At 45.0% G+C, this 19,996-nt stretch overlaps 1 protein-coding gene across 1 annotated transcript; it reads left to right on the plus strand.

The window, feature by feature from the left end:
- The first annotated feature begins 461 nt into the window (after positions 1–461).
- On the plus strand, positions 462–19,064 carry LOC118940179 (gastrula zinc finger protein XlCGF57.1-like). The gene is made up of 7 exons (XM_036948546.1): positions 462–600; positions 1,306–1,500; positions 13,242–13,418; positions 13,826–14,065; positions 15,108–15,317; positions 15,402–15,617; positions 15,780–19,064. Exons 2-7 carry the CDS (start codon positions 1,401–1,403, stop codon positions 16,745–16,747), a joined length of 1,911 nt encoding a protein of 636 aa, XP_036804441.1. The 5' UTR covers positions 462–600; positions 1,306–1,400; the 3' UTR covers positions 16,748–19,064.
- Positions 19,065–19,996: the final 932 nt, after the last annotated feature.

Genomic DNA, 19,996 nt, shown 5'->3' on the forward strand with positions numbered 1-19,996 from the left:
CACTGTGAGATGGCAGGTTATTATTTCCACTGTGAGATGGCAGGTTATTATTTCCATTGTGGTCCTGTGAAATGGCAGGTTATTATTTCCATTGTGGTCCTGTGAGATGGCAGGTGGGCCTGATTTACACATTATTCTCAATGCAATTTATAACAACCTTATCATCAATTACAAAATATATATATACAACAACTTAGAACAATTAACAGCACATAGGTGCTCGTTTTAAGAGTCACCTCTTGAAAGAATAGCCTACCCCTAATCACACCGTTCCGTTACTTTTCAGATAGTTCCATAAGTGACACTTTTCAGGTTCAGTTCCACAGAACTCCAGCAGAGTACCAGAATGTGTCTCCCCCCCCAAGGAGCTCTTGATTCTACAGGGAACCAAGTTAGAGCTCCCTCTGGTGGAGGCATTTATATTATAAAGTGTTTTAGATCTTTTGGTTTGACAATTTACAGGACTTGTTACTATTAAAAGAGAAGAAGAGGAGGAGGATGGAGAGGAGGAGATTGGGGACAGAGAGGAGGAGGAGGAGGAGGATGGAGAGGAGGAGGTTGGGGACAGAGAGGAGGAGGATGGGGACAGGACCAACCCAGGTAATCAATCACTGATCAAAACATCCAGAGGGAGCTACAGTATATTGAGACCAGTTTCAGATGACTAAGGAGGTTGGGGACAGGACCAACCAGGTAATCCCTGATCAGAACATCAGAGACCAGTTTCAGATGACTAAGGAGGTTGGGGACAGGACCAACCAGGTAATCCCTGATCAGAACATCAGAAACCAGTTTCAGATGACTAAGGAGGTTGGGGACAGGACCAACCAGGTAATCCCTGATCAGAACATCAGAGACCAGTTTCATGGAACCCAGTTCCCTATATAGAGCACTACTTTTGAGAAGGGCCCAGACGGCTGAGTGACTGCTTATAGCTGTCAATCTTGTATGTAATAATCTGTGCCCCCTAACCAAATAACTCCTGATCAGTTTACATTGAAAGGGGTCTAAGAGGAGTCATCTTCCCTTTCTACCTTCCTACATACCAATACATAGTGTTGTATACAGTATAATAAACTGGGTGGTTCGAAACCCTGTATGCTGATTGGCTAACAGCCGTGGTTTATCAGACCGTATACCACGGGTATGACATAATATGTATTTTTACTGCTCTAATTACGTTGGTAACCAGTTTATAACAGCAACAAGGCACCTTGGGGGTTTGTGATATATGGACAATATACCACGGCTAAGGGCTGTGTCCAGGGACTCCTCCTGTGTTTAACCCCTGTGATGTTGTTATAGAAACAGGAGAGGGTGCCAGCTCAGACAAAGAGAGACCGTTCCTCTGCTCCCAGTGTGGTAAGCGGTTCACTGCACCAAGCAGCCTGAAGACTCACATGCAGAGACACAGCGGAGAGAAACCCCACCAGTGCTCCTTCTGTGGGAAGCGCTTCCTACGATCCACAGACCTGAAGAGACACCAGATGATCCACAAAGGTAAGAGAGACACCCAAACACCCGACGTCGCTCCTCTCTCACCCGGCGTCGCTCCTCTCTCACCCGGCGTCGCTCCTCTCTCACCCGGCGTCGCTCCTCTCACCCGACGTCGCTCCTCACACCCGACGTCGCTCCTCACACACCCGACGTCGCTCCTCACACACCCGGCGTCGCTCCTCACACACATCTCTCTGTTGGAACACTGTCAATCAGCGTGTCCACACCAGTGCACCTGTTTATCAGTTAAATAAGTTGATCTATACGGTGTAGGTTCATTCCCATGTTAAAATGACCCATGAGCACCAACGTGAAGTTCATTGGAGCGTGTCAAATTGTGTGTCAAATGAAAGCAGAGAGTCTATATTTTGAAGAAATTAAGGCATACATACATTTTAACCATTTTCCATCCCCCAAAAAATGTGAATAAGCTTATTGGATGGACAAGAGTTCCTAAATAACATCTACCAGACAAAGTCTTATTGGATGGACAAGAGTTCCTAAATAACATCTACCAGACAAAGTCTTATTGGATGGACAAGAGTTCCTAAATAACATCTACCAGAAAAAGTCTTATTGGATGGACAAGAGTTCCTAAATAACATCTACCAGAAAAAGTCTTATTGGATGGACAAGGGTTCCTAAATAAACATCTACCAGAAAAAGGCTTAGAAGAAATAGATCGAAACACAATAATATTGAAGTAAAAACCCAACTAATATCAATTCTTATATTTAGTTTTTGGATACATTTTACTGAATCGTTGCCTCGTTACTAAAAACCACATACCTTTAAGATATTTCCTAATGTCTCTCCCTCCATAAGGAGGATAATGAAAGTTCACAAATGTAACAAGTAAATGTAGACCTACCAATTTAGCTATAGTGTTTTTACTGATATCAATTTTGTTTATGAATTCGAAATTATTTGACCCCCCCCCCCCCCCCCCCCCCAAAAAAAAAAAAAAAAATCGGTAACAGAATTTCTGCAATTGAATAGACTATAATAGTTACAAACCTCAGTTGGGTCACAAATCAATCAATTAAATGTATTTATAAAGCCCTTCGTACATCAGCTGATGTCACAAAGTGCTGTACAGAAACCCAGCCTAAAACCCCAAACAGCAAGCAATGCAGGTGCAGAAGCACAGTGGCTAGGAAAAACTCCCTAGAAAGGCCAGAACCTAGAGAGGAACCAGGCTATGAGGGGTGGCCAGTCCTCTTCTGGCTGTGCCGGGTGGAGATTATAACAGAACATGGCCAAGATGTTCAAATGTTCATAAATGACCAGCATGGTCAGATGATGATGATAATAATAATAATAATAATAATAATAATAATAATAATAATCACAGTGGTTTTAGAGGGTGCAACAGGTTAGCACCTCAGGAGTAAATGTCAGTTGGCTTTTCATAGCCGATCATTAAGAGTATCTCTACCGCTCCTGATGTCTCTAGAGAGTTGAAAACAGAAGGTCTGGGACAGGTAGCACGTCCGGTGAACAGGTCAGGGTTCGGTAGCCGCAGGCAGAACAGTTGAAACTGGAGCAGAAGCACGACCAGGTGTACTGGGGACAGCAAGGAGTCATCAGACCAGGTAGTCCTGAGGCATGATCCTAGGGCTCTGGTCCTCCGAGAGAGAGACAGAGAATTAGAGAGAGCATACTTAAATTCACACAATACTCCAGATTTAACAGACTGACCCTAGCCCCCCAACACAAACTATTGCAGCATAAATACTGGAGGCTGAGACGGGAGGGGTCGGGAAACACTGTGGCCCCGTCCGACGATACACCCGGACAGGGCCAAACAGGAAGGATATAACCCCACCCACTTTGCCAAAGCACAGCCCCCACACGACTAGAGGGATATCTTCAACCACCAACTTACTATCCTGAGACAAGGCCGAGTATAGCCCACGAAGATCTCCCCCACGGCACAAACCTGAGTGGGGGCGCCAACCTGGACAGGAAGATCACGTCAGTGACTCAATCCTTGAAACGGTCTTGATATGTTCGTCAAAAGAGAGATCAGGGTCCAGAGTAACGTGAGGTCCTTCAGTTTTATTTGAGATGACTGTACAACCATCAAGATGAATTGTCAGATTCAACAGAAGATCTCATTGTTTCTTGGGACCAAGAACTAGAATCTCTGTTTTGTCCGAGCTTAAAACTAGTAAATTTGTCACCATCCACTTCCTTATGTCTGAAACGCAGGCTTCCAGGGAGGGCAATTTTGGGGCTTCATCGTGTTTACTCAAAATGTACAGCTGTGTGTCGTCCACATAGCAGTGAAAGTTAACATTATTTCCGAATGACATCATCAAGAGGTGAAATATAAAGTGAAAACAATAGTGGTCCTAAAACGGAGCCTTGAGGAATACCAACATTTACAATTGATTTGTCATAGGAGAAACCATCTACAGAGACAAACTGATATCTTTCCGACAGATAAGATCTAAACCAGGCCAGAACTTGTCCGTGTAGACCAATTTGGGTTTCCAATCTCTCCAAAAGAATGTGGTGATCGATGGTATCAAAAGCAGCGCTAAGGTCTAGGAGCACGAGGACAGATGCAGAGCCTCGGTCTGACACCATTAAAAAGTAATTTACCACCTTCACAAGTACAGTCTCAGTGCTATGATTGGGTCTAAAACCAGACTGAAGCGTTTCGTATACATTGTTTGTCTTCAGGAAGGCAGTGAGTTGCTGCTCAACAGCTTTTTAATTTTTCTTTGAGAAGAATGGGAGATTCAATATAGGCAGATAGTTTTTTTTATATATTCTGAGTCAAGGTTTGGCTTTTTCAAGAGAGGCTTTATTACTGCCACTTCCAGTAGGTTTGGTACACATCCGGTGGATAGGGAGCCGTTTATTATATTCAACATAGGAGGGCCAAGCACAGGAAGCAGCTCTTTCAGTAGTTTAGTTGGAATAGGGTCCAGTATGCAGCTTGAAGGTTTAGAGGCCAATACTATTTTCATCAATGTGTCAAGAGATATTAAACAACGTGAGTGTGTCCCTTGATCCTAGGTCCTGGCAGTGTTGTGTAGACTCAGGACAACTGAGTTTTGGAGAAATACACAGATTTAAAGAGGAGTCCTTAATTTCCTTTCTAATGATACTGATCTTTTTTGTCAAAGAAGTTCATGAATTTATCACTGCTGAAGTGAAAGCCATCCTCTCTTGGGGAATGCTGCTTTTTAGTTAGCTTTGCGACAGTATCAAAAATCTATTTTGGATTGTTCTTATTTTCCTCAATTAAATTGGAAAAATAGGATGATCGAGCAGCAGTGAGGGCTCTTCGATACTGCGCGGTACTGTCTTTCAGAGCTCGTCGGAAGACTTCCAGTTTGGTGTGGCGCCATTTCCGTTCCAATTCTAGGAAACTTTGTGTTGTCTGAGAATTTATAGCACAGCTTTTGATGATCATTGGTTGGGATCTGAGCAGATTATTTGTTGCGATTGCAAACATAATAAAATGGTGGTCCGATAGTCCAGGATTATGAGGAAAAACATTAAGATCCACAACATTTATTCCACGGGATGAAACTAAATCCAGAACATGACAATGACATTGAGTAGGTCCGGAGACATGTTGGACAAAACCCACTGAGTCGATGATGGCTCCAAAAGCCGTTTGGATTGGGTCTGTGGACTTTTCCATGCGAAAATTAAAGTCACGAAAAATATGAATATTATCTGCCATGAAAACAGGATATGAACTCGGTGAGGAACGCTGGATACGGCCCAGGAGGCCTGTAAACAGTAGCTATAAAAAGTGAGGAGGCTGCATAGATTTCATGACTAGAAGCTCAAAAGATGAAAATGCAGTTGTTTTTTTCAAACCTAGATTGAGGCACAGACACGGTCTCAATGGGGATAGCTGAGCTGACTACACTGACTGTGCTGGTGGCAGACTCCACTAAGCTGGCAGGCTGGCTAACAGCCTGCTGCCTGGCCTGCACCCTGTCTCATTGTGGAGCTAGAGGAGTTAGAGCCCTGTCTATGTTGGTAGATAAGATGAGGTCACTCCTCAGCAGGCCAGGCATGGTCCTGTTTGTGGTTGAGTCCCAGAAAGAGGGCCAATTATCTACAAATTGTATCTTTTGGGAGGGGCAGAAAAGTTTTCAACCAGCGGTTGAGATGTGAGACTGCTGTAGCGCTCATCACTCCCCCTAACTGGGAGGGGGCCAGAGACTCTGCTGTAGAGCTCATCACTCCCCTTAACTGGGAGGGGGCCAGAGACTCTGCTGTAGAGCTCATCACTCCCCTTAACTGGGAGGGGGCCAGAGACTCTGCTGTAGAGCTCATCACTCGCCCTAACTGGGAGGGGGCCAGAGACAATTACTCGATGCCGATACATCTTTCTAGCTGATTTACACACTGAAACTAAGTTGCGCTTGGTGACCTCTGATTGTTTCATCCTAACATCGTTGGTGCTGACGTGGATAACAATATCCCTATACTCTCTACACTCGCCAGTTTTAGCTTTAGCCAGCACCATCTTCAGATTAGCTTTAAGGTTGTGTTGGTGCTCTGTAAGGTCGTGTTGGTGCTCTGTAAGGTCGTGTTGGTGCTCTGTAAGGTCGTGTTGGTGCTCTGTAAGGTCGTGTTGGTGCTCTGTAAGGTCGTGTTGGTGCTCTGTAAGGTAGTGTCGGCGCTCTGTAAGGTAGTGTCGGTGCTCTGTAAGGTCGTGTTGGTGCTCTGTAAGGTAGTGTCGGTGCTCTGTAAGGTAGTGTCGGTGCTCTGTAAGGTAGTGTCGGTGCTCTGTAAGGTAGTGTTGGTGCTCTGTAAGGTAGTGTTGGTGCTCTGTAAGGTTGTGTTGGTGCTCTGTAAGGTAGTGTCGGTGCTCTGTAAGGTCGTGTTGGTGCTCTGTAAGGTAGTGTCGGTGCTCTGTAAGGTCGTGTTGGTGCTCTGTAAGGTCGTGTTGGTGCTCTGTAAGGTAGTGTCGGTGCTCTGTAAGGTCGTGTTGGTGCTCTGTAAGGTAGAGTTGGTGCTCTGTAAGGTAGTGTCGGCGCTCTGTAAGGTAGTGTCGGCGCTCTGTAAGGTAGTGTCGGTGCTCTGTAAGGTAGTGTCGGTGCTCTGTAAGGTAGAGTTGGTGCTCTGTAAGGTAGTGTCGGTGCTCTGTAAGGTAGTGTCGGTGCTCTGTAAGGTAGTGTTGGTGCTCTGTAAGGTAGTGTTGGTGCTCTGTAAGGTAGAGTCGGTGCTCTGTAAGGTAGAGTCGGTGCTCTGTAAGGTAGAGTCGGTGCTCTGTAAGGTAGTGTCGGCGCTCTGTAAGGTAGTGTTGGTGCTCTGTAAGGTAGTGTCGGCGCTCTGTAAGGTAGTGTCGGCGCTCTGTAAGGTAGTGTTGGTGCTCTGTAAGGTAGTGTCGGTGCTCTGTAAGGTAGTGTCGGTGCTCTGTAAGGTAGTGTCGGTGCTCTGTAAGGTCGTGTCGGCGCTCTGTAAGGTAGTGTTGGTGCTCTGTAAGGTAGTGTTGGCGCTCTGTAAGGTAGTGTCGGTGCTCTGTAAGGTCGTGTCGGCGCTCTGTAAGGTAGTGTCGGCGCTCTGTAAGGTAGTGTTGGTGCTCTGTAAGGTAGTGTTGGTGCTCTGTAAGGTAGTGTTGGCGCTCTGTAAGGTAGTGTTGGTGCTCTGTAAGGTAGTGTTGGCGCTCTGTAAGGTAGTGTCGGTGCTCTGTAAGGTCGTGTCGGCGCTCTGTAAGGTAGTGTCGGCGCTCTGTAAGGTAGTGTCGGCGCTCTGTAAGGTAGTGTCGGCGCTCTGTACATCATACCAGCTACTGTCCTCTCTTCCACTGACTGTTATGTTCAGCTCATAGTGTCTCCTGTTACTGTCCTCCCTTCCACTGACTTATGTTCAGCTCATAGTGTCTCCTGTTACTGTCCTCTCTTCCACTGACATACTGTTATGTTCAGGAAGGGAGGACAGTAGCAGAAGACACAATGAGCTGAACACAGAGTAGAGTACAGTCCTGTGGAGTATAGTTCATTATAGTACCATACAGTCCTGTACTGTGGATTATAGTACCATGCAGTCCTGTACTGTGGATTATAGTACCATGCAGTCCTGTACTGTGGAGTATAGTTCAGTATAGTACCATACAGTCCTGTACTGTGGAGTATAGTACCATGCAGTCATGTACTGTGGAGTATAGTGCAGTATAGTACCATGCAGTCATGTACTGTGGAGTATAGTTCAGTATAGTACCATACTGTCCTGTGGAGTATAGCTCAGTATAGTACCATACAGTCCTGTGGATTATAGTACCATACAGTCCTGTACTGTGGAGTATAGTACCATGCAGTCATGTACTGTGGAGTATAGTGCAGTATAGTACCATGCAGTCATGTACTGTGGAGTATAGTTCAGTATAGTACCATACAGTCCTGTGGAGTATAGTTCAGTATAGTACCATACAGTCCTGTACTGTGGGGTATAGTTCAGTATAGTGCCATACAGTCCTGTACTGTGGGGTATAGTTCAGTATAGTACCATACAGTCCTGTACTGTGGGGTATAGTTCAGTATAGTACCATACAATCCTGTGGAGTATTATACCATACAGTCCTGTACTGTGGAGTATAGTTCAGTATAGTACCATACAGTCCTGTTTAGTATAGTTCAGTATAGTACCATACAGTCCTGTGGAGTATAGTTTAGTATGGTACCATACAGTCCTGTGGAGTATAGTTCAGTATAGTACCATACAGTCCTGTTTAGTATAGTTCAGTATAGTGTCATACAGTCCTGTGGAGTATAGTTTAGTATGGTACCATACAGTCCTGTGGAGTGTAGTTCAGTATAGTACCATACAGTCCTGTGGAGTGTAGTTCAGTATAGTACCATACTGTACTGTGGAGTGTAGTTCAGTATAGTACCATACAGTCCTGTACTGTGGAGTGTAGTTCAGTATAGTACCATACTGTACTGTGGAGTGTAGTTCAGTATAGTACCATACAGTCCTGTGGAGTGTAGTTCAGTATAGTACCATACAGTCCTGTGGAGTGTAGTTCAGTATAGTACCATACAGTCCTGTGGAGTGTAGTTCAGTATAGTACCATACTGTACTGTGGAGTGTAGTTCAGTATAGTACCATACAGTCCTGTACTGTGGAGTGTAGTTCAGTATAGTACCATACTGTACTGTGGAGTGTAGTTCAGTATAGTACCATACAGTCCTGTACTGTGGAGTGTAGTTCAGTATAGTACCATACTGTACTGTGGAGTGTAGTTCAGTATAGTACCATACAGTCCTGTACTGTGGAGTGTAGTTCAGTATAGTACCATACTGTACTGTGGAGTGTAGTTCAGTATAGTACCATACTGTACTGTGGAGTGTAGAACACAGTAGAGCACACTAGTATTGAGTATATTGAACTGTGCTGAACTATACTCTACTGTGCCGAACGTTACTATACTAATCTCTTGTATACTCTACTCTACTGAACTGCACTGTACTGAACTCTACTGAACTGCACTGTACTGAACTCTACTATACTCTACTGTACTCTACTCTACTGAACTCTACTATACTCTACTGTACTCTACTCTACTGAACTCTACTGAACAGTACTCTACTGTACTGTACTGTACTGTACTGTACTGAACTGTACTGAACTCTACTGAACTGCACCCGAACTGAAGTCTACTGTACTGTACTGAAATCTACTATACTGTACTCTACTGAACTCTACTGAAATGTACTATACACTACTTAAATCTACTGAACTCTTCTCTACTGTACTCTACTGAACTGTACTGTACTCTACTGAAATCTACTATACTGTACTGAACTATACTGTACTGTACTCTACTGAACTCTGCTATACTCTACTGAACTGTACTGTATTGAAATCTACTATACTGTATTCTACTATACTGTACTCTACTGAACTCTACTGAAATCTACTGAACTCTACTGTTCTGTACTGAACTCTTCTCTACTGTACTCTACTGAAATGTACTATACTCTACTTAAATCTACTATACCGAACTCTACAATACTGTGCTGAACTCTACTATACTCTAATATACTGGACTTCAATCTACTATACTCTACTGAAATCTACTATACTCTACTGAAATCTACTAAACTGTACTGAAATCTTCTATACTGTACTGAAATATACTCTACTGAACTATTCTGTACTGTACTCTACTGAACTCTACTGTGCTTTGATCCAAACTTGTAAAACATTCGTGCAGATTTAGCTTCGGATGAACCAAATGTGGTTTTGCTGCGGAGCTGATTTAACTAATTGCCCGTGTGTAGAATAATACCCACATATGTAGAGGAGGATGTTGCATCATAATACCCACATATGTAGAGGAGGATGTTGCATCATAATACCCACATATGTAGAGGAGGATGTTGCATCATAATACCCACATATGTAGAGGAGGATGTTGGATAATAATACCCACATATGTAGAGGAGGATGTTGTATAATAATACCCACATATGTAGAGGAGGATGTTGTATAATAATTATCTGTTTAATGGCACCTGTTTGAACTTGTTATCAGTATAAAAGACACCTGTCCACAACCTCAAACAGGCAGGGTAGCCTAGTGGTTAGAAAGTTGGACTAGGAACCGGAAGGTTGCAAGTTCAAACCCCCGAGCTGACAAGGTACTAATCTGTCGTTCTGCCCCTGAACAGGCAGTTAACCCACTGTTCCTGAAAATAAGAATTTGTTCTTAACTGACTTGCCTAGTTAAATAAAGGTACAATTAAAATAAATAAAAAACACTCCAAACTCCCCTATGGTCAAGACCAAAGAGCTGTCAAAGGACACTAGATACAAAATTGTAGACCTGCACCAGGCTGGGAAGACTGAATCTGCAACAGGTAAGCAGCTTGGTTTGAAGAAGTCAACTGTGGGAGCAATTATTAGGAAATTATAATCTCCCTCAATCTGGGACTCCACGCAAGATCTCACCCCGTGGGGTCAAAATGATCACAAGAACGGTGAGCAAAAATCCCAGAACCACACGGGGGGACCTAGTGAATGACCTGCAGAGAGCTGGGACCAAAGTAACAAAGCCTACCATCAGTAACACACTACGCCGCCAGGGACTCAAATCCTGCAGTGCCAGACGTGTCCCCCTGCTTAATCCAGGCCCGTCTGAAGTTTGCTAGAGAGCATGTGGATGATCCAGAAGAAGATTGGGAGAATGACATATGGTCAGATGAAACCAAAATATAACTTTTTGGTAAAAACTCATGCATCCAAAGAACACCATACCTACTGTGAAGCATGGGGGTGGAAACATCATGCTTTGGGGCTGTTTGTGAAGACTTACAGAAAATGTTTGACCTCTGTCATTGCCAACAAAGGGTATATAACAGTATTGAGAAACTTTTGTTATTGACCAAATACTTATTTTCCACCATCATTTGCAAATAAATTCATTAAAAATCCTACAATGTGATTTTCTGGATTTTTTTTCCTCATTTTGTCTGGCCTCTCTCATCTTTTTAAGTGGGAGAACTTGCACAATTGGTGGCTGACTAAATATTTTTTTGCCCCACTGTATGTAGAGGAGGATGTTGCATCATAATACCCACATATGTAGAGGAGGATGTTGGGATACCCACATATGTAGAGGAGGATGTTGGATAATAATACCCACATATGTAGAGGAGGATGTTGGATAATAATACCCACATATGTAGAGGAGGATGTTGGATAATAATACCCACATATGTAGAGGAGGATGTTGGATACCCACATATGTAGAGGAGGATGTTGGATAATAATACCCACACATGTAGAGGAGGATGTTGGATAATAATACCCACATATGTAGAGGAGGATGTTGGATACCCACATATGTAGAGGAGGATGTTGGATAATAATACCCACATATGTAGAGGAGGATGTTGGATAATAATACCCACACATGTAGAGGAGGATGTTGGATAATAATACCCACATATGTAGAGGAGGATGTTGGATAATAATACCCACATATGTAGAGGAGGATGTTGGATACCCACATATGTAGAGGAGGATGTTGGATAATAATACCCACATATGTAGAGGAGGATGTTGGATAATAATACCCACATATGTAGAGGAGGATGTTGGATACCCACATATGTAGAGGAGGATGTTGGATACCCACATATGTAGAGGAGGATGTTGGATAATAATACCCACATATGTAGAGGAGGATGTTGGATAATAATAACCACACATGTAGAGGAGGATGTTGGATACCCACATATGTAGAGGAGGATGTTGGATACCCACATATGTAGAGGAGGATGTTGGATAATAATAACCACATATGTAGAGGAGGATGTTGGATAATAATAACCACATATGTAGAGGAGGATGTTGGATAATAATAACCACATATGTAAAAGGGGATGTTGCATTTGTCATGCAATAAAATGCTAATTAATTACTTAAAAAATCATACAATGTGATTTTCTGGATTTTTGTTTTAGATTCCGTCTCTCACAGTTGAAGTGTGCGTATGATATAAATTACAGACCTCTACATGCTTTGTAAGTAGGAAAACCTGCAAAATTGGCAGTGTATCAAATACTTGTTCTCCCCACATATGTAGAGGAGGATGTTGCATATTTACATCCTTTTTTGTAGAGATCTGTTACCGGGTGTAAATCCACTTCACTCACTTCTTTCAAGCTCAATGTGTCCTGTCATAAACCGACATGCCGTTCTTTATGCAGAGTAACCGACACGCCGTTCTCTATGCAGAGTAACCGACACGCCGTTCTCTATGCAGAGTAACCGACACGCCGTTCTCTATGCAGAGTAACCGACACGCCGTTCTCTATGCAGAGTAACCGACACGCCGTTCTCTATGCAGAGTAACCGACACGCCGTTCTCTATGCAGAGTAACCGACACGCCGTTCTCTATGCAGAGTAACCGACACGCCGTTCTCTATGCAGAGTAACCGACATGGCGTTCTTTATGCAGAGTCTTTAAGAAAACCAGGTCACGTAAATAATAAACTGAGGGAGATTTGACTGAAATTCTGCTACCAAACTCCCTCACAACTCCTACCAAAGTCCCTCACAACTCCTACCAAAGTCCCTCACAACTCCTACCAAAGTCCCTCACAACTTCTACCAAACTCCCCCACAACTCCTACCAAACTCCCTCAAAACTCCTACCAAACTCCCTCACAACTCCTACCAAACTCCCTCACAACTCCTACCAAACTCCCCCACAACTCCTACCAAACTCCCTCACAACTCCTACCAAACTCCCTCACAACTCCTACCAAACTCCCTCACAACTCCTACCAAACTCCCTCACAACTCCTACCAAACTCCCTCACAACTCCTACCAAACTCCCTCACAACTCCTACCAAACTCCCTCACAACTCCTACCAAACTCCCTCACAACTCCTACCAAACTCCCTCACAACTCCTACCAAACTCCCTCACAACTCCTACCAAACTCCCTCACAACTCCTACCAAACTCCCTCAAAACTCCTACCAAACTCCCTCACAGTTCTTCCAGTAAATGTGTTTTTTTGGGGGGTCAAATGTTCAGTGTAAACGTAGTCCTTGTGCATAAAGTTGTATGTTTGTTAAAAATCTGTTTTTTTTGTAGAACATACATTTTACGTACATTTAAAAAATAAAATCTGTCTCCATTCAGTTAAAATGGAATTGCCCATAATGCCTAATCCTGTATGTGCTGGTGGTGCTGTTCTCTCCATTGTGTACTGCAGCGGTTTAACCTCTGTGACGTTGTCATTAAAGCAGTCACCTCGGACAGACCGTACCGCTGTTCGGAGTGCGGCAAGACGTTCACCTCGCCGACCAGCCTGAGGATCCACCTGAAGATCCACAGCGAAGACAAACCACACCAGTGTTCCGTCTGCGGGAAGCGTTTCCTGTGGCTGTGTGTTCTGAAGAGACACCAGGTGGTGCACAAAGGTGAGAGAAACATCTCTCTGCTGGAAGACATGGTCCTGTGTGGCTCGTTGGTAGAACGTGACCTTCGCAAGCCCCAGGATCGTGTTCGGAATGACCGAACGGTGCATTGTTGAATTCAACGGAAACAGTACTGTCCGACTGGTTGTGATTATAGAGGCTCAGAGGACAGTTACCATAGGGTGTGGTTATAGAGGCTCAGAGGACAGTTACCATAGGGTGTGGTTATAGAGGCTCAGAGGACAGTTACCATAGGGTGGGATTATAGAGGCTCAGAGGACAGTTACCATAGGGTGTGGTTATAGAGGCTCAGAGGACAGTTACCATAGGGTGTAAGTCTACTGTATGTGTACTTGCTGTTCTTGCTTCTGTCTCGATGTGTTCTAAACCCTGTGATGTGGTCATTGAAGCAGGAGAGAGCGCCACCTCGGACCCAGACAGCCCAGGGGATCCCGAACAGGGGCAGAAGCCGTACCCGGACCCTAAAAGACTGCACCTCTGCTCAGAGTGTGGCAAGAGGTTCACCACAGCGCCTTTACTAAAGTCTCACATGAAGTCTCACAGTGGGGAGATACACCACCAGTGCTCCGTCTGTGGGAAGTGTTTCCTGCTGTTCCAGGACCTCAAGAGACACCAGGAGATCCACAAAGGTGAGCGAGAGACACCAGGAGATCCACAAAGGTGAGAGAGACACCAGGAGATACACAAGGGTGAGAGAGAGACACCGGGAGATCCACAAAGGTGAGAGAGAGACACCGGGAGATCCACAAAGGTGAGAGAGAGACACCGGGAGATCCACAAAGGTGAGAGAGAGACACCGTGAGATCCACAAAGGTGAGAGAGAGACAAACCGGGAGATCCACAAAGGTGAGAGAGAGACACCAGGAGATCCACAAAGGTGAGAGAGACACCAGGAGATACACAAAGGTGAGAGAGAGACACGGGAGATCCACAAAGGTGAGAGAGAGACACCGGGAGATCCACAAAGGTGAGAGAGAGACACCGTGAGATCCACAAAGGTGAGAGAGAGACAAACCGGGAGATCCACAAAGGTGAGAGAGAGACACCGGGAGATCCACAAAGGTGAGCGTGAGACACCGGGAGATCCACAAAGGTGAGCGTGAGACACCGGGAGATCCACAAAGGTGAGCGTGAGACACCGGGAGATCCACAAAGGTGAGAGAGAGACACCGGGAGATCCACAAAGGTGAGGGGGAGAGGTGAGAGGGAGACACCGGTGAGAGGGAGACACCGGGAGATCCACAAAGGTGAGAGAGACTCAAACACACTGATTCACTGTAGCAAAATGTTTTGCAATGGAAAGGGAAACATTTTTGTGCAAAAAATTATATTGGACAAATTCAGGTTCCTTCTCCATTTTGTTCTGTTTGCTTACATTTTTGTTCCTAGTGAATACACCCCTGAAGTCTATGCTCACACACTTGGGTCATATTCATTAGGAACCAAACAGAAACAAATGGGCCCGAAAACATTTTGCAACAATAATTTGCAGTAATGAAAAAGGACCCTGAGATCTCTGCTGGAAGACAGGTGACTTGAAGAAACATCAAAATATCCACAGCAGTGCTTCTTTCCATAAATTAGCTGGGTATTTATATGTGTATTAGTCTGTAATAAACTGTCATTTATTGACAGTGCACCATTTTAACCCCTGTAATGCTGTCATTGAAGGGGGCAACAACTCTGACGCAGACAGTCCAGGGGAACCAGATCCGGAGAGACCGTTCCCCTGCTCTGTGTGTGGTAAGAGGTTCACCGCAGCCTTCAGGCTTAAGGCACACATGAAGATCCACAGCGGAGAGAAACCCCACCAGTGCTCCGTCTGTGGCAAGGCCTTCCTTCGACCCTACGACCTTAAAAGACACCTGGTGACCCATAAAGGTGAGAGGAACACCAGGTTGGAGTTGTGCTATCCTTATCATTTTCCTCCTGTGTTAAACACAACTAATGTTGTCATTGAAACAGGAGAGGGCACCAGCTCTGACCCTGACAGTCCAGGGGATCCTGACCAGGAGCTGAAGCCATATTTCTGCTCCCAGTGCGGTAAGAGGTTCACTGCAGCCAGCAGCCTGAAGACACACACAATGACGCACAGTGGAAAGAAACCCCACCAGTGCTCCGTCTGTGGGAAGTGTTTCCTGCGATACCAGGACCTGAAGAGACACCAGGTGATCCACAAAGGTAAGAGAGACCCACACACCTGAGTCATGTTTACTAGGAAACCACACTGAAGCAAACAGGCAGAAACAGGGATGGAGTACCAGATCTTTTCCAATAAGAAATGCTTTGTTTCTGCACCAATAAATTTATCCTCTCTGTCTTGTAATGTTGTCATTGAAACAGGAGAGGGCGCCAGCACAGAAAAACCCCACCAGTGCTCTGTCTGCGAAGAGAGTTTCTTGAAGCTCGACGACTTGAACATTCACGTGACGATCCACACAGGAGAGAAGACCAAGCACATCTGCCAACCATGTGGGAAGACCTTCACTCTGCTGCAGGACCTAAAGACTCACCAGCGCACCCATACGGGAGAGAAACCGTACCACTGCTCCAAGTGCCCAGAGAGCTTTGGCAACCTGTTGGAGTACAGGGAGCACAAGCAGACACACAATAACAAGAAACCGTACCTTTGTGACCAATGCGGCCAGACGTTCACCCACTTCTACACCCTCAAGACCCACCGGTCAATCCACACAGGGGAGAACCTCCTCCACTGCTCCTACTGTGGGAGGGGCTTCACTCAGAAAACGTCCTTGGCGACCCACATACTGATCCACACCAAGGAAAAACCGCACCAGTGCTCTGTGTGTGGCCAACGTTTTGCCAGAAGCGAAAGCCTGAAGAAACACAAGAGGATACACATGGCAGAGGTCCGCCATCACATGTGCGAGTGCGGGAAGAGTTTCCCGGACATGAAGAGGTTGGAGGTGCACGCGAGAATGCACTACAAGAGCCTGGAAAAGAAGTACTGCTGCTCATACTGCGGGAGAATGTTCCTACGGGACGGGGATCTAAAGAGTCACCAGAGAACACACACCGGAGAGAAACCCTTTGTCTGCGCCATATGCGGGAAAAGTTTCGCCCAATCGGGGAACTTGAGAGTGCATCAGATCAAGCACACTAAAGAGAGACCGTACCCTTGTACTGTCTGTGATAAGGGGTTCACCACCTCTGGGAGTCTGAAGGTGCACATGAGACGGTTTCATACAGGGGAGAAGCCGTACGTCTGTAGCCTGTGTGGGAAAGGGTTCATTGTACCCAAAGCACTAAAGACACACCAACAGAAACATATGAAAGAGACTACCGTCTAGTTTGACGGGAGACGGGAAAAGACTGTCTTTCTGTGTGATTCCTCGCTCCACTCTCCTCTCAACTGTCATAGAGGAGAAGTTCAGAGGTCCCTCCTCTCTGACTTTATTCTCCATTTTGAGGGGGAGACGAAGAGGAATCGGGGAATGATGAATTGAGAAATAGTCGAGGCCTGCTGCTGGTTTTACCTGCTGCTCCCATTGAGGACATGTTTTTTTTCAAAATAAAAGTCCCCCCCCCCCCCCCCCTCTTACATGCATCCATGTAATAGGTGCTCTAAATGTGCCATTAGACATCACTCACCATGACAGAATAGCTAGTGGTTAGTTTAGTGGTACTCTACAGAAACTCTGAGGTTGTATCACCAAACTAGCCACTAGCTAGCTATTCAGTCTGTAAGATACTCTACAGAAACTCTGAGGTTGTATCATCAAACTAACCACTAGCTATTCAGTCTGTAAGATACAACCTCAATAAAGTTTCTGTAGAGTATCTTAATGTCAGATATGAATTGACAGGATGATATGATTATGTATGGCATGATATGACACAATATGCATTATGACAATAATACATTTAAACCTGACATGATGTCTCTACTCACCATGACTGGTACCTATTGACATGATGTCTCTCTCCACTCACCATGACTGGTACCTATTGACATGATGTCTCTCTCCACTCACCATGACTGGTACCTATTGACATGAGGTCTCTACTCACCATGACTGGTACCTATTGACATGATGTCTCTCTCCACTCACCATGACTGGTACCTATTGACATGATGTCTCTCTCCACTCACCATGACTGGTACCTATTGACATGAGGTCTCTACTCACCATGACTGGTACCTATTGACATGATGTCTCTCTCCACTCACCATGACTGGTACCTATTGGCATGATGTCTCTACTCACCATGACTGGTACCTATTGACATGATGTCTCTCTCCACTCACCATGACTGGTACCTATTGACATGATGTCTCTCTCCACTCACCATGACTGGTACCTATTGACATGAGGTCTCTACTCACCATGACTGGTACCTATTGACATGATGTCTCTCTCCACTCACCATGACTGGTACCTATTGACATGATGTCTCTCTCCACTCACCATGACTGGTACCTATTGACATGATGTCTCTCTCTACTCACCATGACTGGTACCTATTGACATGATGTCTCTCTCCACTCACCATGACTGGTACCTATTGGCATGATGTCTCTACTCACCATGACTGGTACCTATTGACATGATGTCTCTCTCCACTCACCATGACTGGTACCTATTGACATGATGTCTCTACTCACCATGACTGGTACCTATTGACATGAGGTCTCTACTCACCATGACTGGTACCTATTGGCATGATGTCTCTCTCCACTCACCATGACTGGTACCTATTGACACGATGTCTCTACTCACCATGACTGGTACCTATTGGCATGATGTCTCTACTCACCATGGCTGGTACCTATTGGCATGATGTCTCTCTCCACTCACCATGACTGGTACCTATTGACACGATGTCTCTACTCACCATGACTGGTACCTATTGGCATGATGTCTCTACTCACCATGGCTGGTACCTATTGGCATGATGTCTCTACTCACCATGACTGGTACCTATTGACATGATGTCTCTCTCCACTCACCATGACTGGTACCTATTGGCATGATGTCTCTCTCCACTCACCATGACTGGTACCTATTGACACGATGTCTCTCTCCACTCACCATGACTGGTACCTATTGACATGAGGTCTCTCTCTACTCACCATGACTGGTACCTATTGACATGATGTCTCTACTCACCATGACTGGTACCTATTGACATGAGGTCTCTCTCTACTCACCATGACTGGTACCTATTGACATGATGTCTCTACTCACCATGACTGGTACCTATTGACACGATGTCTCTCTCCACTCACCATGACTGGTACCTATTGGCATGATGTCTCTCTCCACTCACCATGACTGGTACCTATTGGCATGATGTCTCTCTCCACTCACCATGACTGGTACCTATTGACATGAGGTCTCTACTCACCATGACTGGTACCTATCGACATGATGTCTCCACTCACCATGACTGGTACCTATTGACATGAGGTCTCTCTCCACTCACCATGACTGGTACCTATTGACATGATGTCTCTCTCCACTCACCATGACTGGTACCTATTGACACGATGTCTCTACTCACCATGACTGATACCTATTGGCATGATGTCTCTACTCACCATGACTGGTACCTATTGACATGATGTCTCTCTCCACTCACCATGACTGGTACCTATTGGCATGATGTCTCTACTCACCATGACTGATACCTATTGGCATGATGTCTCTACTCACCATGACTGGTACCTATTGACACGATGTCTCTCTCCACTCACCATGACTGGTACCTATTGACATGAGGTCTCTACTCACCATGGCTGGTACCCCTTGACTTTTTCCATGTTACAGCCTTATTCTAAAATGGATTAAACATTTTGCTTTAAATAAATCTACACACAATACCCCATAATGACAAAGCAAAAACAGATTTTTTATTTGTAGATTTTTTTTTTTTAGCAAATGTATAAAAAGTCAAACTGATGATATTTACATAAGTATTCAGACCCTTTACTCAGTACTTTGTTGAAACACCTTTGGCAGCGATTACAGCCTCGAGTCTTCTTGGGTATGACAGTACAAGTTTGGCACATCTGTATTTGGTGAGTTTCTCCCATTCTTCTCTGCAGATCCTCTCAAGCTCTGCCAAGTTGGATGGGGAGCGTCGCTGCACAGCTATTTTCAGGTCTCTCCAGAGATGTTTGATCGGGTTCCAGACAGGGCTCTAGGCCACTCATGGACGATCAGAGACTTGTCCCGAAGGCACTCCTGTGTTGTCTTGGCTGTTTGCTTTAGGGTCGTTGTCCTGTTGAAAGGTGAACCTTCACCCCAGTCTGGAGGTCCTGAGTGCTCTGGAGCAGGTTTTCATCATGGATCTCTCTGTACTTTGCTTTGTTCATCTTTCCCTCGATCCTGACTAGTCTCCCTGCTGCTGAAAAACATCCCCACACCATGATGCTGCCACCACCACGCTTCACCATAGGGGGTCGTACCATGTTTCCTCCAGACGTGACGCTTGGCATTCAGGGAATCTTGTTTCTCATAGTCAGAGTCCTTTAAGTTACTTTTGGCAAACTCTAAGCGGGCTGTCATGTGCCTTTTACTGAGGAGTGGTTTCCG

The sequence above is a fragment of the Oncorhynchus mykiss genome, chromosome 17 (assembly GCF_013265735.2).
Source record: "Oncorhynchus mykiss isolate Arlee chromosome 17, USDA_OmykA_1.1, whole genome shotgun sequence".
Classification (NCBI taxonomy): domain Eukaryota; kingdom Metazoa; phylum Chordata; class Actinopteri; order Salmoniformes; family Salmonidae; genus Oncorhynchus; species Oncorhynchus mykiss.

Coding starts and splice junctions, on each gene's coding strand:
- LOC118940179 (XM_036948546.1), top strand. CDS start 1,401: ATGCAGAGACACAGCGGAGAGAAACCCCACCAGTGCTCCTTCTGTGGG. Junction 15,318..15,401: donor ACACCTGGTGACCCATAAAG/GTGAGAGGAACA, acceptor TCATTGAAACAG/GAGAGGGCACCAGCTCTGAC. Junction 15,618..15,779: donor ACACCAGGTGATCCACAAAG/GTAAGAGAGACC, acceptor TCATTGAAACAG/GAGAGGGCGCCAGCACAGAA.